The 27058-nt window shown below is 33.8% G+C and overlaps 1 protein-coding gene across 2 annotated transcripts in view; it reads left to right on the top strand.

Annotated features, from left to right (window-relative positions):
• Window positions 1–683: 683 nt before the first annotated feature.
• Window positions 684–27058, top strand: part of LOC123549096 (uncharacterized) — a 74364-nt gene continuing 47989 nt past the window's right edge. Inside the window, exons 1-3 of one of the 2 annotated variants that reach the window (XM_045336902.2) lie at window positions 684–1050; window positions 14113–14415; window positions 24215–24331. In XM_045336902.2, the coding sequence (XP_045192837.2) occupies window positions 14297–14415; window positions 24215–24331 (236 nt within the window). In that variant the 5' untranslated portion in view covers window positions 684–1050; window positions 14113–14296. Of the gene's footprint in view, window positions 1051–3291; window positions 3388–14112; window positions 14416–24214; window positions 24332–27058 lie in introns of those variants that run through there. The other variant, XM_045336903.2, reaches the window with a different exon arrangement.

The raw sequence follows: 27058 nt of genomic DNA, 5'->3' as shown, positions 1-27058 counted from the left end.
TTATACTGTGTTCAGCTATACATGCGTGTACTGTTTTTAACCTAATATATAGTACTGTTAATACTCATAAACTTGTTAGTTTTGTGTTTACATAAACTTTATGCAGTATTTGTTTGTCTAGAATACCTGTAAAAACTCTGAGGTGAACAATGTATATTAGAATATTAAAGCTGATACGAATATCCTAGTGCATACGTTTAAACTTTTAACAAAATAATTGGTTCATAATTCCACTGACATTATTTTCATTTGTTTCGAAGCAGTGCATTGAAATACATAATGTTTTAGTTCTTGTATGACCGAAGAAGGGCATAATTACTAGTAGCAGAAATAACAAAAAATGCTTAAGGATGTTGGCATGTTTAGGTCTTCTGTGGCGGCCTAGTGACCGGCAGTCTATTGAAAAGGAACACCCGGACTATTCTTTAGAGCCGTTGTGGTCAAATGTTACGTGTCATGACATTTTCACACATCACGTGTAACAGTTTAACACTTTTGTTTGCCATTTGTTGGTAAACATCATTCGGCATTTCCGGTACAAAATGTTAGCCGATTGTATTATCACATCATTTAAGTCCTTCTGTTCGGTTTCCCAGTGGCAGATTTACGTAAAGAGTCGTTTTGTCTTGGATTAAGAAGACTCTTCTCTTTTGTTATTTTCCGGATTTAATGAACACTATAATTAAATCAGCAATGTTTTAAATCATGAGAAAAAATAGTTGACAGCTGCTGGAATTATGACTATATTTTAAGTTGCTTTAAGCCATCCTAGTTTGGTTTTTCAATTTGGCTGTGAACGGGAAATTCATTATAGAAGTATTGATTTGTTTTCACTGTTTCCAGTTTTATATGATAAAGTGATATTAGACATCAGAGTCTCTCAGTACGCTGGGAGATAGCTTTCAGCGCGGCGATTTATTGAAGTTGCTCGCGCTGCTGGCGAGGGGAACTACTTGCTGCTTGTAGCGGCTATCTTTATTCCAGTTTTATAAATATTTTGAAAAATATATAATAGTTGGAATTGTTATGGGATCGTCTTAATAATTGTTGGTAAGAATTTTGCAAATATTTTACATTGTTTATGTCATGACTATTGCAATGTATGTGACGGTTATAACGACAAACTAAATAGAAGCTGCGTAATGTATTATGTTTTAAAAATGTAACGCAAGAAGTAAAAAAGTTCGAGATAAACATTCTGATTAAGATTGATACTGATATAATCAGAAAATATTTATAAAATAAAATTGAGATAACCTTTATTGTTGGGTGTTTGTATATAAATTCACCATAAGCATTCATTGACAGAATTGTTGGAAGAATTTTTGCTCTGTATTTAATTTACAATCATACCTACATTACAGCATATCTGAAAGACGGAGGAGTTCACATACCATCATACTGAAATGTCATAAAGACTTATCGACCTTTTTATTTACATACAATGCGTTTAGGTGTGCAGTTTATTTATTTCGAAACTTTCACGAGACATGCAGAGTTTACTGAGATTGTGTATATATAGTTAGGTGTCGTTTGTTGCCCTATATAACCATTTTCAAACTATTAGTAAAGTCTACATACTAGTAAGAAGAAAAGTTTGCATCTACTGTTTATATAAAGCTCATTCAGCTTGTGCCCAATTACAGGGATCTATAGTGTATGTCCCACAACCCCATGGCTTGTTTACCTTTTTGCAACAGCAAAATTGTTCGTTAAAATATAATTTTCAATCTTTAGTGAATTTACAATATTCTAAGGAATTAAAAGTGGTAATAGTAACATGAACGAAGAAAAAAATATTTATACATCTTTGCCAATTTGTGCATCTTTTTGTTTTTCAACAAAATTCATTTCACAAGATATAAAATTGCTATCATGTCGAGAGATAAATCGCACATTTAAAAATTATAAGTGAATAATTCAAGAAACGGAAATCAATATCAAATTTGTCACACGTGCACTTACAACATGGTGCCAGATTCAACAACAGGTTTTCAAACCACCTACCAAAATGCATGTTGTTATTATTATTAATATTATCATTATTATTGTAATATTAGTAAGAGTCTTTAAACTTACTGAACTTCTTTGAATAATTGACATTCATCACTTTCAAGTTTTTTTTTTTTAAATATGTCTTTTTCTCAAAACTGAGAAGGAGAGATAAAAAAATGTGTCTTTGATTTTTTTTGCTTTGGGTAACTGGGGTGAATGGGGTAACCGGGACACTTAACACTTTTCATGAAATTTGGAAAATGTGGAGTATGTCGTCTAATTAAGATCTTCTGTTGTAAGAAAGATGTTCCATATTAAAAGTTTTTATGGAAAAGTTTTCTGTTGGAGAAATTGAGAAATTATTCAACGATCGATTTCATTTTCCATAACCTTGCTCTTCATCCCTGTTTTTATCTTTTAAATCACGCTTAACAAATTTCCCTTTCCCTTTTATTTGGCCCGATTTTCTTTTATTTTCTACTAACAATCTTTGTGGCTTGACGCGCACGGATTTGTCAACGTCCCTGTAAAGGTTTAGGCAGTATCGGAAGATAGATAGATAGCTAGTTGAAGTAAGTATTTACAAAAATGTCAGAATATACACATTACACAATGTTTATAACTGTGTATAATTCATTAAAATGTGTAACGACGAATACGGCGATGGCATGATAATCTGTGATATGAAAAAAAAATGTTTTTCATAAATGTGATAGGGATCGGATGAAACTTGTGCAAAGTCCCATAAGACATTTAATTTCATGTTAAAACAGGTAATTCATCTGGCCAAGTAGAGTCTGTACAAAAGCATTTTGATCATTTTGATCATGATCAGCGCCGTTTATAAAGGGAGCAGGTGATCAAAACAATAGATTCAATAATAGATTCTACTTCCTACTAGATCCAGCTGAACCAAATACTAACACCTTTGACAAATGTAGATCTATCAAAATAATAATAATAATCATTGAAAGTAAGGTTAAACAGTATTTCATTTTTAGCTCCCTTGCTTGGCACTAAGCATTGAAAGGGTTGCACCAGGAGGTAAAATAAGCACAAGTAGATCTATCTGATACTGGATATCTATATATATAGTTTGTCGCACAATAGTTTTGTAGCTCGTGTTGTATACATGAACATTTATTCTAAGAAGTTACAGTATAGCTTAAGCCGGACACGATAACTTAGACCCTCTTTTTTCAGTTACCTCCCTTTAGTATTCAGTTGTGCAGACGAGGGCTTGAAATGTTGCATCCATTACATGCCTTCGTTTTTATTTATGCATCTTAGTGTAAAGACAAAGTAGAATCAGTCAGCAGTGCTATATTTCATGATGATAGCATTTGCCCAAGTAGCTACTTACTTACCCATGTTACCAGACCTATTCTGAAGGTAAGTTAAAGGTAAATTTTATTTCCCGTTGCTTTGTAAAACAATGACCCTAAGCTCTGCATAGAGCTTTTGAACGGCCCTATTTTTAAGAACAGTTAAAACCAATTATATATGTACCTTACCTAAGCAATTTGCTGGTATGCCCTTTTCTCAATATTCCGAGCCATTTAACCGGTATTTCAGTTCTTCACAGTAACAGTTTTAAGTTTCAAAAGGGTTTTTGCTATAATTAGATACTCCAACATCTAAACTTAAAAAGATCCGCATGAAGAAAAGTTCTAAGAATAGTTATCAATGAATAATCCAGGCTTTCACATGATGACCCTAACCCCCTGAAACAGCCAGATTCTTTCTCGTTGAACTGAGACTTGAGATCATTTGTACTATCTCTAAAAAATAAGGGTTTTTTTTTTTAAAAGTTATTTTTTAAAATTAAGAACAGATATATTATTGTGTTTGTGGACAAAAAAGTTTTAAAATAAGTTTCTGTTTTTTGTAAGAAGGTTATATATTACCCCAGTGATTTTAGATAAGCAAATTTTGTGCCAGAATTTTCTGTTACAAGTGTATATTTCTATTTTAATGCAGGTAATACTATTTTCTTTGTATTTTTGTTTAACTAGCATATGATTTGCCACAACATACATAAAATTTAGAAACAGGAAATAGCTGCAAGTGCAGATTTTCCAAAGGCTCAGATCAATGAGAAGGCTCGAAATTATGTGAAGAGGCATACCCATTTACAGCTGGGTCAACTGAGGCAATCGTGATGAAGTGCCTTGCCCGGGCCAAGGACACACCACAGAACCTGGGGCCTTCGTCTCCATAGGAAAGCGTCTTACTCTTAGCCTCGACCAGTGTGCCCACTTTAGTAAATGTGACAATGAATTTCATAGTGAATAATTTATGGCATTTTTATCTTTCCCCACCAGAAAAAAAGGTGTTTTTTTTTGCAAATTCAGTAAAACACCAATAGTTTCATCAATTTACTTTCAAATAATTTGAAATTTTCAGTGTGTATGTTTTGTACCATACCTGTGACGTCTAGATTATAACAAACATAAATATCATTTGACAGATTAAGGCAAAACGCGAGTATGAGAAACCCTGAGAATAAGAGAAAAAAAAAGTATATATATATCTATTTAATTTTTCCCGGTATTACTTCAAAAGATTTCATCAAAAACCAACATTTTAGTTTTGTGTCTGATAGGTGCAATACCGAGCTATTTTTTTTTACCAAATCACAGGCCTGAGCCCCTTCCCCTCTTTGTAAAAAAAACCCCTGATCTTATTCAACTCTTTCATTTGATGGGAGTGGTTTTAACCAATTAATGTTGCCTTGATTTGGCATGCCAAATTGAAAATTCAAACAGTATCTCAGCAACATACTTGCCTGCAATGAATTAAGACAGAACTGCTGACTGCGATTAGTAAAGATTGATTCCTGTAATCAGATGTGAAGATACTGACCTCAAAAAATTAAAATATCCCTAGTAATTTGGCGTCAATATTGAAACGCTGTTGTCGATGAGTGATCATTTAAAATAATTCATAAAAAAAATAAGAGGTTGATAAAATTTACACCACAGGAATTACATGATCATGTATTTATGTGCAAATAAAAAAAATCTGTTTTACTGAAAATTTACAGTGGATCAGCATTAGTAAATGTGAAAGAATCTCAGAACTTCATTCAGTAATTTTGTTAGTACCACAAGTATAGCACCAGCCAGGCTACTCCAGATTAAGTTGATTAACAAATAATTTCTAAATGTGCTGATATAAATACTTACATTAGACACACATTAGAAAAACTGTGCCAGACAGAGGGCGAGCTTTTATATTCCCAGAAGGCACTGAGTCAGCAGTGGTTGCATGCTAATTTTAATCAGAATATAATCAGTATTATTGTTTCTCTCTTCATCAATTATTTAGCAATAAATTGATTTCAAACCTTGGATTTCTACATTAAACAACTATCTAGCATCTGATATGCCTTACTGGTGTTAAATATTCATGAATGCAACACTTCCTTTAATATAGTATAGATTTATGCAGATTTTTATGGACCAATTATAATGCCTTCAGGATGTTGGCTGCCTTTGGGATTCATTATTGTTATTATTACAAGACGTTTATTACATTGGGCATTTGGAATATATGCATATAACGATTATCATAATGACTTTCCTTACAGCCTGTCATGCTCCCCCATTAATCATATTTAATGCTGCATATATGATGGGCTGTTAGGGCCCTCCTTTAAGTGTTTGTCTAAAGTGCACATTGTTTCTGTAATGCATTAAAAAGAAAGGGAACACACAAACGTCACATCTGCACTTGCAGCTTTCTAACACCTGAGTAAAGTGTTTTTTCACTGAAAACTTCCCTGTGGGTAACATCTCTCACTAAACTCTTTAATGCTATGCAATTTTGCCATAATATTTTACATACTAAATTTTTTATAGAATTTGCATCAAGTAAGAAATAAAAAATCTCAATATCAAAGAAAATACTGTTAATATCTTTTAACACCTACAGCTGTAAAGTATGATTTCAAACTGATGGTACTAAATGAGCATTTAATGCTTTGCAGATTTTCTTAATCAGAAGTTGAACATCTTCAAGTAATAACATATTCCTAGACTATAATAAGCCACAATTTGATAAAAGAAATTCCTCAATATTTCTTGGAACAAATTTTGCTGCAAATGTAAAAGTTTGATGAGATTTATTTACCCAACACTTCCTATGCCAGTTTTTAGCACAGAATTGCATAAATTTCATCCAAAAGAAAATGTATACCTGCACATTGCTATAAACTTCGTTTAGATGATAAAATCATTTCTTTACGCTTGTACTAATTATGCTAAATCTATATAGCTTTGTTAATAAAATTTGGGTCAGTATTTGAACCTAAATAAAGGACTTTCAAGCCTTTTTTTCATCATTTTGGGAATGCTGCAAACACTGACAGAATTGGGATGTTTTTAGAAATTATCTTAGATAATTGAAAATTAAAATATTTTTTGTCTGCACTATTTACAAATTTGGGATTGCATTGAAATGATAATAATTATTGTTCAACAGAATTTCAACAGGATTTGGAGACAGTTTAAATAAAGTTGGTAACCAAAATGCACTCGAAGTGTCTCATGTATCACATGTATACAAATTATGCCCAATAAAGGAAATGTCCCCATAACTGATATTTCTAAGTCATATAGAAATCTGTGACACAGAAAATAGCTTGTCCTGAAGTCTGTGATGTTTAAGTGAAAACTGTTTTAAGTTTATTTTGCTATTTATGAAATCTGTTCAATGACAGCCATTTATTTTAGGTAAAATAACACTTTACTGGCAGAAATAAGTTAAATATTGAACAGACAGATCAACTTTGTCAAATTCCGTTGACAATGTTTGATTATACAAATTAGGAAGAGAAGTTTTGCATTGAATTTTGTTTTAATTTTACATTACATGTATATAAATTTGGATAAATTTTAGATACATGTTTACTTGAACTTGTTTAGTATATTAATATTAATGTTGTACTAATGGTCAAGTTAATACTCTCCTAAAACCTGTAGGCACCAGCGTAATATATACTTAATCACTTGGAAAATATTAATGATTCCCAGGTATGAGAAATTGATTATTATTGTACTCTTTGATGGAAGCTAATACCTGTAAACACATAGAGGCATTCATTACTGCAATTATTTCCTACTTATAACACCAAAATATTCTCTGAAGTGCTAATTATATAAAAATGACTGGTGTTCTCATTTTTAGGGTGGCTAACTAGCAAGTAATTCTGGTATTATAACTATTCATTATTTCACACACTGTTTGAGTATCGTATAATCAGTCTTGCATAATACATGTAAGTGAATGAAAATGTTTAATTAAAGAAAGAAAGAATTTAGATTGAACTAGACTGAAAAATGGAGGGACAGGTGTACATTATACCACAAGATATATGAATGTTATAGCTGTGCTTGTTTCAAGAATGCAGGAAAAAAATGAATTCTGCAGAGAAAATGGAATTAGCATGTTTCAGTAATTTTAATCCTTCCAGCATGATTTCTGAAAATGTTCAACAAGTTTTCTTACCAGCAGTTTGAATTATCAAAACATCGACATTTTTCAGAATTTTAACTTGAAAAACACAAAATTTTATATTTCTGAACAACAGAGACTTTGTTAATAGCAGGAATAGTATTATGATGCTGAGAAATAACAATATTAAGATTGTTCCTTTTAAAATTCATTTTCTGATAAAATATTGATGTGACTAAGAGAAAAATAGATCTAAAAGAAAACTGGAAATTTGAAAGTATTATTTAAATCTAGATTTCTCATTATTACCATTAATTTTGTTGTGATATGCAAGTATGGTATATATAATATCATAAAACATTTGTAATTTAATGCACAATGGAACTTTTATTACATTTTAATAGGACCCCAGCTCGGTATTTAAAGAATTTTTTTATTTCAGCAAGTTTATACTGAAGGGTATTTTTTTGTCAAGAAAACTTAGATGATTATGTTTTGAGAAATGACCTTGAAGAAGTTTATTTACAACGGCAATTCTTTATGCATTTGGCATTTTTGTGCAGTTTTTCGAAAAGTGAGAGAAGAAAGTGCTAACTATTAATGAAAACAGATTTCCCTTGGCTTAGCACAGACTGTTTCAATAATTTTAAGACAGAATTTACTTATAGTCTTAGATACATTGCCAGATTCTATATTATTTACTGATTGTTTTACAAAAAAAAAATATATTAATATATTTCCTACATTTACTGTTAGAAAGACCTGGTATATTTTATTTCCTGATCTTGAAATAATCTTCGGTAATCCAGTATTACAAGGTGTATGTCATAATTTTGTTCATTATTTCAAGTAAATGGAATCCAGATATTTTTTTAATTAAGAAAGACTTAGTATAAGCATCTTAGATAAAGCTTCCTGGTTCCAATTTTCACTGTTTTGCTCTGGTGGGGGATTATGATAATTAAGGTAAAAAAGGAAAACAGGAGAATGAATTTTTCAGTGCAGTTCATACAAAATACCATCATGCCTCTGACCTCCACTGAGAAATTTTGTTGTTGTATATAAAAAATACAGCTCAAGAAAGTAAACTCCAAAGGCTGACATTTGGACCAAGTTTCAGTTGTTAAATTACAGGGTTTGCATGACCATTATGTAGTCTTAAAAAGTGCTTCAATTTGATGCCCACTAAAGTCCTGATGTCAGTACCTAAATTTATTCTTCACACTGACTTGCTTAAAAAGCCTGTAAATATGGTACAAAGTCCTTTAATTGAATGAAGTAAATCTTATCGACTAAATGAAGAAACAATGGAAAAAGGAATTTGGTAAATCTGGTGACCGTGAAGTTGACCATGTTGGTGAGGTTACTGTTGGTGATGTTATATTTAATTTGAAAATGGAAAATAATTGGTTTAAATTCACGAATACACTCAGAAAATAACAGTAAAATATATTTAAGAATTTTGATAAGTGCTACATGAAGTTAAAATGGAGCACATAAGAGTGAGCTGCCCAGATTGTAACGTCATTGCCGTCAACCACCTGTAGCGTGTGTATCCTTTCTCCAAATACTCTCTTGCATGCTCAATATACTTTTGATGGCTGGTAAATCCATCACAGAAAACATACAGTATTTACAAATCATTGGCATAATATTAAAAGTAGTTGCTGTACAATTGTACAGAGTCAGCACCCTGTTATTTCAGATACTTCTTGCAATTGCCAACTGTCTGTTCTTGTATAATGCACATATTTTTTTATCATCGCAGCCTTTTGGTCACTTTGGGCACAATTTCTGAAGTCCTGTAAATAATCTGTGATGTCACTAACAAACTAGTGTCTGCTACACATTCTGATGCTCCACAATATGTTGCAACAAAGGTATATGTAGGAGTTATTCTGTCTTCCACACAGAAACTGATAACTTTCCAGTGTGCCACAGCTTCTTTCGATGTTGCCATTTTCACATGCTCTGTTTGATCTCTGCTATGCATGAAACAAGGACTGATCAACAGCTAGTTACCTCAGTTATTTAAAATTCAGTGGTGTGACAACAGTATGATGCACAGTACTGTATAATGTGAACGTTCAGCGGAAATGTTGACAATATGTGTTGATATAACAGTTTGAAGACGGATCACAAATTCTGTACTGTTGCGCCTATGGATTGCGCCACTCACATGTAATGAACCTCAGTAAAAACTCAAGCATTTTTCTGCAAAATGTTTTTTTGATAAAAATCATTTATAGTTTCTTGAAAAATAGACAAAAAATGTGTGTGTAAAATAATTGAAGTCGGACATCAATAAAATGTTTTATTTCAAAAGTCTTCTATTTATTGGGACAACCCTCTTAGGTAATTATTTTAAGGGAATTTATTTCCTACCCACAGCACATTTTGCGTAGTAGCTTTGTTAAAAGAGATGTTTTGGCTTTGTACATGCTTCCTTCTCTATGTAGGCACATATTGAAAGTACCTTTTATATATCAGGGGTTTTAATTACTAAGAGTCTCATGTGGTTCTGGGACGTTCTATGTATGAAAAGAATTGGAACCACTGCTTTACCCTTGCATGATCGTAAGAGGCGACTAATAGGGTCTTAACACTTGGTTTTGCTGTAACTCTGTGGTTCCAACAGGTATGCAAATTTTATTCCATACCTCATGTTTTTATTTCGATGTAAATGAGATGTGAAACCAAAATTTGTAGTCCTGTTTGGCGCCATTACCTATACTGTGTTGGTGCGCCTTTTAAAAAAAAAAATAAAATAATAAATAACTATTAATTACAAAAGGGAAAAAGGGATTATTTTAGAAGAATTAGTTTGATTTTTAGTAAAAGCGGAATAAAAAGAAACTTATATAAAGTGAATTTTGGGGGAAAACTGTATGATTCGATGAAATTTTGCGAGAGGAGGAGGCCTGTAAACAACTCCTGTTGTAGAAGTAAAAAGCCCTTTATAAGAAAAACCACAAACTTTCATTTAACTTTATTGTAAACCAGTTAAGTAGGAAGGCGTCACCGGCGAGATGCATAGCGTCGAAAGGGGGTATTAAGGCAGGAGGGCTTTCCCCCTGTTAGTTGGAAATAATAAAAATAAAACAGTTGTAAAAAAAAATTTTTCTCTACTACCCCCCAAGTCTCAAATTTTATGCCTCCGAGAGGAATTTTTTCCAGCCCGGGCCCCTTTTTACTTCCTGTAAATATCTAGGGGAAGAGGCATTTAACAGTGATTAAAACTGTACATTTTGATTGGTGGATAAAAAATTCCAAGGGTTTTGCAAAAGGAATGATAATTTTTTTTAAGGGTGTTTGCGGTGCTCTGAGCTGTATTGTTAGCAGTTAATCCATTGCAAGACCCCTGTGGGAATAGTTTATTTCATAAACCTGAACCCCTTTGGTTAGTGAAACTGTAAAAAACCTGATAAGGGTGATTCCCCTAAACAATTTCAGTCAATTCCCCCTGTCAACTCCCCCCCGAGTCAGTTGTCTCCATTTTGGTCATTTTTTTTTCCCCTGACGATTTCAATTGGTCTTTTTGCCCCCCCATTTTAACCCCTTTTTCTTAGTCTTAATTTTTTTAGCCACCTGGCAAGCTCAGGGGGTTTTTTTCTGATCGCCGATTCCGGCGCCCCTTCGTTGTGCTGTCGTCTGTCTTGCCCAAATTTAGCTTGTGTATGCGATAGAGGCGTTTTTTTCAATTAATTTTCATGAAATATTGGTCAGAATGATAACCTTGATGAAATCTGGGCCCCGAGTTCAAAAAGGGGTCTCTGGGTTTTCCAAAAACTAGGTCACAGGTCAAATCAAAGAAAAAACCTTGTGTATCGATAGAGGTGTATTTTTCTTTATTCTTCAGATATTGGTCAGAATAAAACCTTTAAAAGAATCAGGCCGAGTTCGAAAATGGGTCTCTGGGGTTTAAAAAAACTAGTTCACTAGGTAAAATAAAGGGAAAAACTTTTTGTATGCGATAAGGCTGTATTTTTCAATTGATCTTCATGAATATTGGTCAGAATGTTTGCCTTGTGAAATCTAGGGCAAGTTCGAAAATGGGGTTCATTTTGGGTCAAAAATAGGTCACTAGGTCAAATCAAAGAAAAACTTGGGTATGCGATAGAGGCGGTTTTTTTCAATTATGTTCATGAACGTTGGGTCAAAATTGAAAACCCTTGATAAAACTGGGCCCCGATTTTGAAAATTTGGGTCATCTCGGATCAAAAACTAGGTACTGGTCAAATCAAAGAAAAAACCTTGTGTATGCGATAGAGGCTGTATTTTTTCAATTTTTCTTTCATGAATTTTGGTCAGAATGATAACCTTGATAAAATCTAGGCCGAGTTGGGAAAAGGGTCATCTGGGTCAAGAACTAGGTCACTAGGGTCAAATCAAAGAAAAACCTTGTGTATGCGCATAGGGCTGTATTTATAACTTGATCTTCATGAATTTTGGTCAGAATGATTATCTTGATGAAATCTAGGCGAGTTTTGAAAATGGGTCATGTGGGTCAAAAAACTAGGGTCACTAAGTTCAAATCAAGGACAAAAACCTTGGTATGCGATTAGAGGCTGTATTTTTTCACAATGATCTTCATGATTTTGTCATAATGTTACTTGGCTGTAATTAGACCAAGTTCGAAAAATGGGTCATTATGGGATCAAAAACTAGGTCCACTGGTCAAATCAAAGAAAAAACCCTTTTGTATGCAATAGAGCGCTGTATTTTTACACTGATCTTCATGTATTTAGCCAGAATGAATTACCTTCATAAATTCGAGGAGTTGAAAATGGGTCATTTGGTATACCAACTGGTCATTAGGTCCAAATCGAAGAAAAAATTGTTATGCAATAGAGGATGTTATTTTTCATTGATCTTCATGAAATTTGGTCGAATGATTGCCTTGATGAAATCTGGTCGAGTTTGAAATGGTTATCTGAGGTCAAAATAGGCACTAGGATCAACATTAAAGAAAAATCTTGTGTATGAAAACGATAGAGACTGTTTTTTTCAATTGATTTTATGAAATTTGGTCAGGATGATTGCCTTAATGAAATTAGGTCGAGTTTGATATGGGTCATTGAGGTCAAAAAAACAGGTCATTGGTCAAATCAATACAAAGCAAATTGTGTATGTGATAGAGGACTGTATTTTTCAATTGTCTTCATGAATTTTGGTCAGAATGATTTGCCTTGATAAAATCTATTTGAGTGAGTTTAAGGTTTCGATGGATAGTTATTTCTAGGGTCAACAAACTAGGTCATATCTAAAGAAAATGCTTGTTTTTTCACAAGAGACCAATTTTTTGGTTCAATCTTAAATGATAAGGATTGGTCCAGAATATTTATTTCCATGAAGTCACTCACAGTTCAAACATGTTTTACACTGTTATGGTTGTGTTTCTTAGGTATTTTGACGACCTTCAGAGCCTCTCTTGGCCCTTTGTTTGTCTAAAGTTTCCTAGATTATGATTAATATGATTATGATGTAAAATATATGTTCTGTAAAATATGTTCTATGTAAAAAAAAAAACATAAATTTTGCTATGAAAGCTGTATTTTGTTTTGCTTTATAAATACCCGATTGTATAAAGGTGCAGAGTGCATGCACGTTTCATAGCTTAAAGTGTGCATTAACTAATGCGGTCCTGTATCTTTTTTAAAGATACAACTTGTTAAGATTGGCCTTATGGAATTTCATAGCGTTAGTCAGTTATAATTAAGAAATAATTTATAGCAAAAGAGTGTTTTACACTATTTATGCACGACTTGCAGTTATAAGTCGGGCGTAATAATTTAACGAGGGCATAGCCCTCGTGAAATTATTTGTATGACGTATTACCGCCCGAGTGTATAAAAGTGTTAGGAACGATGCTAGAATTTGGTGCGAAATTTCCCAATACAGAATTATCTTCAATTCTATATTGATGCCATATCTAAAAACAATAATGCAAGTAAAATATATAGTGTCTTTCTTGTATGCAACAAAAGTATCTGCCCTTGAAAACGGTCATTTCCGCACGTTAACATGACGTTTTCAAGGAATATAACTCTTTTTCGAATCGAGTGCAACCATAATAGATTTTTATTTGCTTTTTTTGTATAGATGATTTTCAATCAGAAGCGTGCCATGAGAAAACCAACATAGTGGGTTTGCGACCATCATGATCCAGACACTCTGCTAGCATCAGTACGCAGTTGGTCAGGATCATGCTGTTCGCTGTCAAAGCTATAGCAATTAGAGTAAAACGTTAGCGAACAGCATGGATCCTGACCAGACTGTTGCGGCATGCGCACTTAGGACATGCGTCTGGATCCATGCTGGTCGCAAACCACATATGTTGGTTTTCCATGGCACGGCTCATATAACCTGATAGAATTTTTTAAAAGAAAGCTTATATAAGGACAGAATTAATTTTGGTCTAAATAAAAACTATATGTATTGCCTGTCTGAAATATTTTTTATGTCTCAAAATCTTGCAAGAAAAGAAAGATTTCTGTTAGCTTTTAGAGAGAAACAGATGCTCACTGGCTTGGAAATGTTGTTAAAGAACATAATAGTCTTCCAGAATATATCTCAGAGGCATAATCATTCAAACTGCTCGTCTTCCATGTATGTAATACATCATTTCCTGTTCAAAATAATTTCCATTTTTACTTACAGACAGACAACAGCTGAAGGCAGAAAACGAGAAACACACCACTGTCGGGATGTTGACTTCACATACATGTGACAGTATTGACTAAAACTTCAAGAGGAAATTCAATCAGTAACTGACACAGGAAACGTAAATTTGACGAATCGCTTTGACAGTGTGACATATTGCTTGAACAAAGCAAAAGAGAAAATGGAGTTAAAACTTGGCAGTGTGATGCTCTTACTTTCTTGCAGTCTTCAGCAGTCACTCTGGGGAATTTTAGCTTCTGTTCCACAGACTACTGCAAATAAATGTAAAAGTAAGATCAGGTAAGTTGAATTTTTTGTCTGTTTTGTCCACTAGTAAAGTAGTATACAGTTACAATCCAACAATAGTTATAGCAATTCTAAGCAGTTTTGTTTCAGACCAGATGTAATTACTGCACTACACTCAATAATCTGCAAAATTTCTATGGAATAATTGAGACAAATATGAAAAGTAAGTGAACAAGAGCTTTCAGGGGAGACAGTGCATGCTTGGTAGTGAAAATAGGACATCTATCAAAACGTGAAGTATCACTGGAGTGATTAGTGCACATGATGTGGATGATATGAGACAACAGTTTGAGTCGAACCCATTTCAGAATAGCACCAAAACATTAACCATAATTTCTAAGTATAAAACAGACAAAATACACATACTATTTCTGCCAGAGTGGTGAACCTTGTGTTATATTATGTGGATGATGATATGGAAGTTTAAATCAAGTCCATATACATTTAGATAGAGTGAAATACTGAAAGTGCATCTAAACTTTAACATGAAATTCTATGTAAAAAGGGGCATAATTCGTGAAATATTTATGTGAGAGTTATTGCACTTGTGTTGATGAGGAGGAATATTTATTAGTAATATTTATTCAAAGTTTGAAGCAGTTCCTTCAAGTAATTACAGAGATGAATTAAAAGTGCATCAGAACTTTAGTATAACTAAGCTGTGGACACAGACACAGAACTGATGCAGACTTGAGTAGGATAGCTGTCCATATATACTTTGTATAGTGGAGCTAAAATGTGATAACTTTTTGCAGAAACCTGCAAACTTTGATAGCAAAATGAGACAAAACAGTATATTTTCCTTATATTCCTATATATATAGAGAGATAAACAGTACTTTTTCCACACAAAAAGGTGTCAGTTTATTGTTTTTTCCAAAATCCCAGATTTGCATGTTATGAAATATTGATGATAGAAAGTAGGACTGCTTGCTGGCAATCTGAATACTCTCCAACGATTTCCACAAATGCATGCTCCTAACTTCCCTCTTAATTACATTACTAAATGAGGATGAATTGGTAGGAAGTAGAAAAAAGACTTTCAATGTGCTGGTTCAATTTAACATTCCTCCTACAGAAAACAACATCACAAAAAGCTAAAATGGCAGAATGACATTGAAATATGGAATAGCAAAACCTATCTAACACAACATACTCGTTTTCCTTAAACTTGACAGATTATGTTCAATTTTCCAAATTGGTCCGAAAAAAAAACACTGCTAGAAATCCAGTAAATATTTGTTGCAGTTACAAAAATATGTTAAATCCTATCCTTGTATCAGGTGAAATCCATCAGCTGAATTGTTTGGATAATCTGCCTGTTAAATCAATTATGTTTGTAATTTAAGAGATTCTACATCTCACATTTTGTTTGTTTTCAATAAAAGCTATTTTATTCTCATCGATGACAGGATATCAAGCACCTATTTTTATTGGCTGGTTTTTCAAGAAAAATAAATACACATCAGCTTTGTTCTAGTAGTGAAGGAAAATAGCATTGAGTTAATTTAATGTAAGAATTCCAAACTTTTTAAAAATGTAATTGTCATAGTATGGCACAATATCATGAAAACAAAGACTTTGACAGGACTGGTTTATGTAACTTTTTCAGGAATATATTTATAGCCTTATCAAAATAAAACACTGGCGTCTAAAGTTATTCTCTTTACTGCTGTACCTTTGATATAACAGTATTGCAAAAAATGTCTTGAAGATTACTTCCAGTGACCAGACATGCTCTCATGTCATAGTTTAGATATCAATATTTCTGTCCTATTAGACTATTGATCTTATATTGGTTAACAATTGACAACAGCTCAAATAAAAGCACTGTCTGTTCTGACAGATTCTATTACCCGCTTCTCCAGAGTACTTCCTGCTAAAAAGTCGAAGCTCATTGCCAATAAACAATTTGAAATGCATACATATCATATTGTTGATATTGTTAACAATAGAATCCAAGTACAATATTTATTTTGTTATGATTGTTTGAAGCTTTCCTATGGTGGAGGCGTTTCCTTAAAAAGAAGTGTTTCTTTTGGTGGAGGCAAGACCTTAGATGAAGCGCTTCTTTTGGTGGAAGTGTTAGACATTCCTTGGGTCAAATATTTGTTTTTTGTTTTGGTGATTGCCTTTTGTGGAGTTGTTTTCTTTGATGGAAGTGTTTCCTTTAGCGGAAGTGTATCCTTTGCTGTTTGGTTACAAAAAAAGTCTTATTCAGTAGAACCTTTCATTTTATTTGGAAATGCCTTAGAGGAGCCAAGTTGCTCATGCTGGTACACTCTATTACCTGGAGTAGACATGGAGTTACCTTGGAGAAGATAGAATCCAGTAGCTCATGCTAGTACACACCATTACCTGGAGTTGACTTGGATGAGGTAAATCTAAGTAAGTCATGCTAACATATTCCATCACCTGGCGTAGATGTGGAATTATCATGAAGAAGCCCAGTAGCTCATGCTAGTACACTCCTTCACTTGGAGTATTATGTGGAATTACCTTGGAGAAGGCAAAGCCCAGTAACTCATGCTAGTTACGTACACTCCATCTCTTGGAGTATTATGTGGAATTATCTTGGAGAAGGCAAAGCCCAGTAGCTCATGCTAGTTACGTACACTCCATCTCTTGGAGTATTATGTGGAATTATCTTGGAGTATTATGTGGAATTACCCAGTAGCTCATGCTAGTACACACCATCACCTTATTAAAATAGATATGGAATTACCTTGGAGGAGGTGAAACCAAGTAGATTGTAAAAGTACACACCATCACCTTGAGTAGATGTGGCATTGCCTTGGAGGGAGTAAGGCCCAGTAGAAAAGCTTTTGTTAGTACACACCTTCGCTTGGAATAAAGATTCAACTTTGTTTTTGCATTTACTGGTGAAATATCATTATGGTAAAGAATTTAATAAACAAAATGATATTTTAGGCATGGATTGACTTTTTAATACTCCAATATTGTTTCTATATGACAATATACGTTAAAATAATTAAAGAGAGAACTGCTTTTTCATGGTAATATGATTATTCCACACTCATTTATTTCATATTTTATGTCTTATGAGGCAAGTTCTATATATTTTGAACTCAATCACTGAAAGTTTGCTGTTGGTGAACAAATTGCTATAACCAATTAATATCATTTAAATACCTGAGGTTGGAATATTGTTAATCTTACAATATCCAGTTCCATAGGAGATCATAAAAATCCCCCCAAAAAATCCTTTTCCTTCTGTAAAAATCACTAGGAAACATCCAACCAATGCAATTGAGTTGAGTGGTATATTTAAGAGATTGCCTTCATCACTTAACTAACATGTCACTGTTAAATTGGCCAGATTGAAGTGGTTCCCATTTGATGAGAGACAGAACAACTCTATGATTAGGAAAAATCTACTCCCATCTACTGCAAGTCCTTGAGAATAATTTTAGACTTCATCATCCGAATTTTGAGATAAAAATGCGCGGTTGAAGGCAGCATTTTTTATTTTTTATTTTTTTAATTTGAAAAAAATGAAATGAAATATGTACTGGAGGTTTTAAAAAAATTTGACAAATAATATTTAAAACATATCCTGTATTGATATTTAGTGGTGTTGCATGTGGTCCTTTTGAAAGCTTTTATATGTACTAAACCATTTTGAAAATAACTATATATATGAAAAAATTAATTTTATGACATAAACATTATCCCCTTTTTTAATTGATAGTAAATTTTTGTCTGATTGTTGATTGTATCTGCTAATATAAGTAAAATCTACAATAACATGCCAACAATATTTGTCTGGTCAGTGATTGCAAATTCAAATATTTAGTTCTTTCAAAGTACAACCACGAATATGTAAAAGAAAATCAATCAATCTGTCATTCCTGTGAGCACGTGCTAAAGCTATATACCCTTGGAAACGCTGCATGCTGTTTGACTTACGAGCTTAAAGTATAAAAATACAAGGAATTAGTGGTTTACACTGAAAAAAAATTCAGATGTTTCTTAATTTGATGCACTTGCATATTATTATCCTATTTCCAGATCTATGAAACAATAGCCGGTTAATTCAGTTACTTTGCACGTGAAAATTGACATGTCGACTTCCCCACGAAGGCAAAATTTTTCTGTTAAACACAATTTTAAATTTTTGAACCAGACAACGATACTTATTTCTAATCAATAAAAAGCTTACATCAAATCGGATATAGAAATACATTGGCTTTACCTTTTTTAAAAGTTTTTGAAAACGAAAGTAGGTTGCAGAACGTTTTGCTAGTCGTGTGAATTGCCGATATTTTTTAAAATTTCTCTTTTAAATTTTTATAATAAAAGGTAGTCATGGGAAATTTAATTCGTACTTTCAAATGCTGTTAAAATTTTTTTTTGCTCACCACAAAATTTTCAAACCTTTTCTTTAAATCGAGAATTATGCAATTGTTTTTGCAAAATGTCCAGTATCCCGGGCTAAAATTTTGGAAAAAATCCGGATTTTGATTTTTGACTAATAAAAAATTTCGAGGCGGGGGATTTCAGATAGGGGCGGGCGGGGATGAGAATCTAAAAACTAATTTTCTATTGCCTAAGTGCTTTTCAATTTTCAGCCCTGCAGACGCATCCCATCTCGGAAATAACTAATGCAAGATTAAATTTCTGCAGGGTATGATTAAATGATCAGCATTTTTTACATTTTGAAACTATTTTTTCTGTTTCCAGAACTTGAGAGCAGAAAAATTGAAATGAAATGATGTTACACATCGTATTTTAAAAAAGAATGAATTGTATTCTTTATGGTAATTATTCCTCTTACATAATGGCTTACAGTTCCAAAGTCTCCCTGCATTTGGTCATTTTAGTGGCTTTTTCGCCCATGCGTCGGCGTCTGCATCCCGATTTGGTTAAGTTTTTGTATGTAAGCTGGTATCTCAGTAACCACTTGTGCAAATGGATTGAAACTTCACACACTTATTCACTGTGATGATCTGACATGCACTGCACAGGTTCCTTAACTTTTTACAAAATTATGCCCCTTTTTCAACTTAGAAATTTTTGGTTAATTTTTTGTATGTAAGGCCTAAAAAAAAATTCTTTGTTTCCGTAACATGCTCAAAAAAAATAGGGTAGGTAGGTTGGAAATTTTTTTTTTTTTTTTGATTTTCTTTTTATTAAGGGAGACTTTTCAGAAATTATTTTTGTGTCAAAAAATGAATACAAATAAGGGGGTTATGTCTTTAGAGCATCAGTAAGTTGATTTCTAACATCACTGGCCATGTTTAAAGCATAAAAAGTGCAGTTTTGCAACTTTTTGTTAAGAAGTTGAAAAAAATATTCTCCAAGGCCATAAAAACATTTAGGGTCGGGCCAAAAATTTAGGGTAGGTCGGGATACCGGAAACAAACAATTTTTTTTTTTACACCTTAGCTGGTATCTCAGTACCTACTTACAGGAATGGACTGAAACTTCACACAATTGTCCATTGTCATGAGCCGATATGCATTGTACAGGTTCTTTAACCCTGTGTTGTGATTTTACAAAATTATGCCCCTTTTTGGACTTTAATATTCATTCAGTTGACAAGGCTGTAGAATAGTCGAGCGTTGCTGTCCTCTGACAGCTCTTGTTTTTTTTGTTGTTGTTTTTTGGTTTTAAAGGATCTTTTGGAATATATATTGGCTAATTTTTCCGATAATATGCAGTGATGTAACAGTTGCTGTTCTGCAAGATATTTTGAATAACATTTTTAATTCTTTTTTAATGGCGTCCCAAAATTCAATAAATAAGCAGGTATCACAGAACTAACTTTTTAAGGATGTAAATAGGTTTCCAATTTGATCGGAAAAATAAGAGTCCCATGTTCTGGTTGGGCATCAGTTTCTGGACTAAATTTTTTGTTTTTTCTTCATAATTTTCTTAAAATATTTGGAAAAAATTGAAACTTACACCACGTAAATCTCAGCTCCTTTTATAATGGAAAATTTCACCATTCCAACCTACTAACAAAGAGTTTTGTTTTCCTTGGAACTCCACTGAAAGTTGCAAGTTTCTCCTTAGTGTGAACCAGTATCCAGACAAACTTTTCGAGGATGATTCACAGTTATTTTGAAGAAGAAAAGAATGTGGCTTTTATATTTTTATGTTTCTTTGATTTTTAATCTTTTCAACAGTACATGTTTTTCAAAAGCACCATTGAAAGCAGCAGAAGCAAACTCCCCCTATAAATAGAATTTTGCATTGTGCTCGGTACCCCAACATGTTAAAATTGTTTTGCATATGCAAAGGTATCTCCATGACCCAGTGCCATGGAATATTGTTTTGGAAATACAGCTGATATATTATTTTAGAATTCTACTTAAATACTGTAATTTGGGATAAAAAGTTTTGTTCTAGATAGGAAAATCAAACATCCAAATGACAGGGATATAACTATTTTATAAATATTGCTGAAATGAAAGCGGTAAATTTTGTCTGGAATGCTTGTCGTCCGGAAACTGGTCCTGTTTTCGGAATCTGGGTCACAACCAGTATATTTGATCCATAATATTGTCTCTGCCAATCCTATTTTGCATGTTTTACAGGAAGCATTCTTGGAGATGTAAATGTGTTATACCCCACATCTAACATGGAATAAAAGTTTTACAAGTAATAAATCATGCAGTTTTGTGACATCTTTGGCTGCCATAGAGACAGTTCATTTAGAAATGTCTGACATTTGTAAAGTTTCTGCTGAATTGGCATATAGTTTACTGGCTTCTAAATACATTTTGTTTGATTCAGTTCCGTCATTAAAAGACAAGAATAGTTGATTGATTTCCTTGTTTTTGCAAAATTAAAAAAAAAAAGTATTGCAGGTTATCCATACATATATCACAAGGGTAACGGTTTATTTTTTAATTGGCAAAATGAAGTTGCCTACTGCAGCACGTTGCAACAGAAATGAAGATCACTTTAGACAATGACATCTAACAATTATAAATTTTAGATTCATTTAAGTTTGTGACATGATTTTGTATCAATTTTGTCCTTTCAAATACATAAAAACCAAACAAAAAGCACACAATTTGAACAAATTTAAGCCAATTAGATATAATATAGGTTGACTGATATCGTTGTATGATTACTAACAGTGACAGGTTAACCATTTTTAATGCATTTATCAGGTTTTAATTAAATGTATAGTACTATCAAGATTGGCATTGATGTGGGAATTACTGATATATTTTGGAATGGTAATTCTCAGCAAATACAGGGAATTCTTAGGAAATACTGGGAAATATGGTGGTACCAAGTAAAAAAAAAAAAAGGTATCAGTGACTAGTACATTTTGCCACATACGATAAAAGTTTGAACTTTTAATATCATTAACTGCAGCTAATATCGCCTTCTCACATTTACTGATCACAGATGAACGTTTTGGTTAGTCATTTAAAGTGTACCATTTGTAAATAGTAAGCATGATGAGTAAGTCACAGATGTTTCAGGTCTTGCCTTTGTTTATGTGATCCCCTTAAGAGACTCCTTTAAAATGACAAAGCAATAATATTTTAAACATCATTTTTGGAGTATTTACAAGTTACTGTAATAATACTATAGTTTCCCACTTTTACCAAATTTAAAGTATTTCACAGAGGTGGGGTGGGGGTGAAATACATGTCAGCCCTAAGTACTTAAATGTTAAATAAGTACTTAAAGAACTAAATACGGTGTAGGGGGTAGCACTGTTTGAAGTGTAGCGGATCTCATCAATAGAGGTGGTCTTCATGTGCAGGTACTGTACTGTAGTACCAGGGATTTGTCTTTTTTAATGCCCCGCCGTGGCGGAGGGATTATAGGAATGGTCTGCGTCCGTCCGTCTGTCCGTCTGTCCATCCGTCCGTCCTTCCGTCCGTAACAAAATCGTGTCCGGTCCATATCTCCTAAACCCCTTGAAGGATTTTCATGAAACTTGGGTCAAATGATCACCTCATCAAGACAATGTGCAGAACCCATGAGACAGCCTTGTCGGTTCAAGGTCAAGGTCACAACTCAAGGTCAAAGGTTTGAGCCTGCCATTTTGTGTCCGCTCTCTATCTCCTAAACCCCTTGAAGGAATTCTATAAAACTTGGGTCAAATGATCACCTCATCAAGACGATGTGCAGAACCCATGAGTCAGCCATGTCGGCTCAAGGTCAAGGTCACAACTCAAGGTCAAAGGTTTGAGCCTTCTATTTTGTGTCCGCTCTATATCTCTTAAACCCCTTGAAGGAATTTTATAAAACTTTGGTCAAATGATCACCTAATCAAGACGATGTGCAGAACCCATGAGTCAGTCATGCCGGCTCAAGGTCAAGGTCACAACTTAGGGTCAAAGGTTGAACCTTCCATTTTGTGTCCGCTCTTTATCTCCTAAACCCCTTGAAGGATTTTAATCAAACTTGGGTCAAACGATCACCTCATCAAGGCGATGTGCAGAATTTATAAGTCAGCCATGTCGGCTCAAGGTCAAGGTCACAACTGAAGGTCAAAGGTTTGAGCCTTCCATTTCGTGTCTGCTCTATATCTCCTAAACCCCTTGAAGGAATTTTATAAAACTTGGGTCAAATGATTACCTCATCAGAATGATGTGCAGAAATTATGAGTCAACCATGCCAGCTCAAGGTCAAGGTCACAACTAAGGGTCGAAGGTGTAAGCCTTCCATTTGGTGTCCACTCTGTATCTCCTTAACCCCTTGAAGGATTTTCATCAAACTTGGGTCAAGTGATCACCTCATCAAGAACTCATGAGTCAGCCATGTCAACTGAAGGTCAAAGGTTTCAGCTCTATTTCTCCTAAACCCCTTGAAGGATTTTCATGAAACTTTGGCCAAATGATCACCTCATCAAGACGTTGTGCAGAATTCATGAGTCAGCCATGTCAGTTCAAGGTCAAGGTCACAGCTAAAATCAAAGGTTTTACCCTTTCACTATCCATAGCAGTGGCGGGGGATTTAGCTGTCTTTCAGACTGCCTTGTTTCAATTTAAGACAGAATGTTTAAGAGGACAATATACACACTAACTGTCTCCTGGTGTGCTTGCTCAGACAAATTTTTGAATTATGGCTGCAGTTTTTAAGGACAAGATGCTACCAATATGTGAATTCTGACAAAGATATTCCTGAAATAGTTTGATAATATAATCTTTGTGATAAATGGGTTCATGTGCTGTCATATTTGTTTTGCTGTTTTTCACAAATTTTCCTTGTTTTTCACGATTGCCTGTATACATGCAATTAGACCAGGGCTTGACCTTAAGGGCTGCCCTATTGCTCGGGGCAGGTAAAAGTGGAGTGCGGGCAGGCAAAAAATCATACTCAGTTGCCTGTCAGGCAAGTGAAATATATGAAAGATCCCAAGAAATACTTCTAAGAAAATCATGTACTACTGTTTTTGTTGCTATATGTTACATTTGGGCAACCAAAAATTGGGTTTTGGCAAGTAAAAATCTAGTTGAAGTAATGCCCTATGGGCAAAATGCTGTACAGAGTTAAAGTTGAGCCCTGTGGACCCCTAGGAGCAAACAAAATTCCTGTTTATCTTATCTTGAAATTTGAAATCCATGAAGCTATATCTCCACTAAATAGTCATTTTTGCTTTTTGCTGCAACAAGGAAATTTATGTTAAAGCGAAAAATAATTTCACGGTTTATGACATAATGTATGTATCACTAGAAATACTGCAATTATCAAATCATGTTATTAAGCATGTCTTTTGTTCCGCCACTGGTGATTACACCCTCACTAACTTCATACTGAATGTCGCTTAAAGAGACACAAATTGTTTTATACTTCAGTTCAGAGGGTGCACCAACACAGCGAGTACAGATGATACGCAGGATACCAGCAAGATGTTCCGGGTGGGACGAGGCATGGTCCTGGATCTCTAACAAGGACTGTAGAACCAAGTACATGTATGTATATACTGCCCAAACTGTAATTACTTCACCAGAAAGCATAAATTAAGTTGTTCAGGAAAAGATCTATATAAGCCTTAGGCTTTCGATCCTATCCTAGAAGCGTTTTTGCGAATTTTGTTGATTGTATATGTATTTTGTAAACCATTGCGCTAATAAAATATGTTTAAACCAAATTAAGTTGTTCTAAAAAATGATTTTCTTGAATGGTATATTTCTTGATATTTGAAATTCACTTAACTAAAAAATCTTGGTCTGCTCTGTATGGTTGATATGTTTTTAGCTGCATGTAGAACTTTGAAAACTTAAGGCAGTCACATAAACAAAGGCAATTCCTTAAACTGATTATTGCTGACATGTTCAGTATTGGAAATCTGTGATGATTGTGAAATATTTCTTGGAGAAAAACAGCAACATTGTTTCTTAAGGAAACACATTAATCAACTTACAGAAAACAACAAAAATCCTTATTACATTTCCCTCAAGATCTATTTGGTTGCATTTCCTATATAACGTTCCATGTAATAAAAATAACAATACCAAACAAATAAAAAAACAGACACTGTTTAAAGAGTTCTACAGAATAGCATACATTTTCCCCTGGGATGCCATAAAACATTGCTATTGCTGATCCCCAAATAAAGGACCAATTACTGGCTAATCCAGAAAGCTGTAATTTCCATCAAATGTTCGTGTCAGTAATTATTAGGATAAACTCTGACAATATTGATCCGCACTTTAATTTTTGGCTGCACTCTATGTAAATGGGAGGCAATGAGGCTTCCACATTGATATAAAGCAAGAGATCCCTGGTGACAAATGTCGCCATTGATTTTTGCCAGAAGTATGTGTTACAACCCATTCTGTAGGAATACTCCACAAAAAGTTGTCCCAGAAAACACAATCAGTTTTTGTGGCTGGAACTGGTATAAAAAAGACACTAGGAAGCTGTTGCTTTCTGGTTGGGATTGTATTTGTATTGTACAGTCATGTATCTTGAGTTAACATTATACAGTATTACTGTAACTATTTACAGATAACAATATTTAATAATGCAGTTAATAACATTGATGATCATTATTCATAGCTGAATCATTATTCAATGAATTATACCTTTTTAAATGTTCAAAATCTAGTGAAACTGAAATCAAGAGGGGTTTAATGGTAATTCACAATTAACAAATGTCTGATTTCCTGTATTCACTGACTAGATGGGCCCATTTCATCACAGTACCATAAAAGGTGACATTTCAAGCTGGTTAAAGATCTTTACATCAATCTTAGCTTTTTATACGCCCGAAGGGATGTATTATGTTTTGACGCCGGTGCCGTTTGTTAGCAATTTAGTGTCCGCTCTGAACTCTTGAACCCCTTAAAGGATTTCAAAGAAACTTGACACAATTAATGTCCACCAAACTGAGACAACGTGCAGAGCGCATGTTTTGGATGGCGCGCTTCAAGGTCAAGGTCAAACGGGGGTGAAAGGTCATACCTTCGGGTGTATATTGCTCCCCATTGCGAAGCTCTTGTCTTGTTTAGTAAGAGACATGACGTTTTCCTGAAATCTTCACTTAAAATATTTTTTAGTATTACATAATTATGAATTTTTCCTACATCTTACAGAAATCTCCAATTTAAATATGCCTTACATTAAATTTCTAGGAACATTAATATTACTCAGTCAATACTAAATGCATTGATATTGTAATAAATATGTAAATTCAGCAGTTATATGTCTTTAATTGCTGGGAATATATTGTCCCAGCAACTCTTTCATTTTATTGCTTGCCCCCATCAGTCCATAAAAATTTGTGTCTTGCTGATTTAAAAAAAAAATGTATTTGATGTAGAGTTATCATACTTCTTAGGATTGTTTTCTTCAGAATTTGAAGTTATGTACCAGGGTTTTGATCAAGATTTCTCTCAGTAAAACAAGAGTTATGACCCTTGACAGTCAAAAATATAAAATACCTAAATGTTTGCGTCCCATGTATTTTGGAAAGTATAAATTCACCTAGTGTCGTGAAATATTATAGGATTTTTGTTCAGCATAAAAAGTTCTGCACCTGGGGTTTTGTTTTGGGGTCCATTCAGTCAGACCAGAGTTATGGTCCGTGACAAAGTGTCGTAGAACTATGTAGGAATATCATTCAACATGTGAAGTTGTGCACAGTGAGGGTGGAGGGAGTTGTTTGGGATGGACTCCTTAAAGGGCCTTAAGTTTTGAGTTGCACACATCTCAAGAAATATTTGACCTGAAATCATAAAACTTAAAAGGAATGTTGTTCAGCTTGGGGATGTCTTGAAGTCCCCACCCTAATGTAATGTGAAAGTTGATTTTAACTAGTCATTGTCAGCAAGTAGCAGTACTGGAAATAGGACACCAATGTCCTCCTAACAGACACACATTGAAGCATTATGCATGCCATAATTAAAAAGAAATAAAGCAAGGAAATATTGCATCTGTAATTTAATTTTAAGATAGTTTTCCAAGATAGTTTCGCAAAAGCAGTCCTAAAACATACCACAAACAATAATGTTTAATTTAAATGTAAATTACTTTCAGAGATGTTCAGGACTGTCTTATTGAGCAGAAAATTAAGATTTTTTTAAATGTCTTCATATGTATGAATTGAAAATTATGCCCTCCACACCAAGCCCCTTAGAAGTAGAAAGAAGATTGTTGTTGCTAATTGTTGGTTGATTAACTGACCGGTTGGTCGG

This window comes from Mercenaria mercenaria, chromosome 6 (genome assembly GCF_021730395.1).
Source record: "Mercenaria mercenaria strain notata chromosome 6, MADL_Memer_1, whole genome shotgun sequence".
Taxonomy (NCBI): domain Eukaryota; kingdom Metazoa; phylum Mollusca; class Bivalvia; order Venerida; family Veneridae; genus Mercenaria; species Mercenaria mercenaria.
This window is presented reverse-complemented; position numbering and strand designations above follow the sequence as displayed.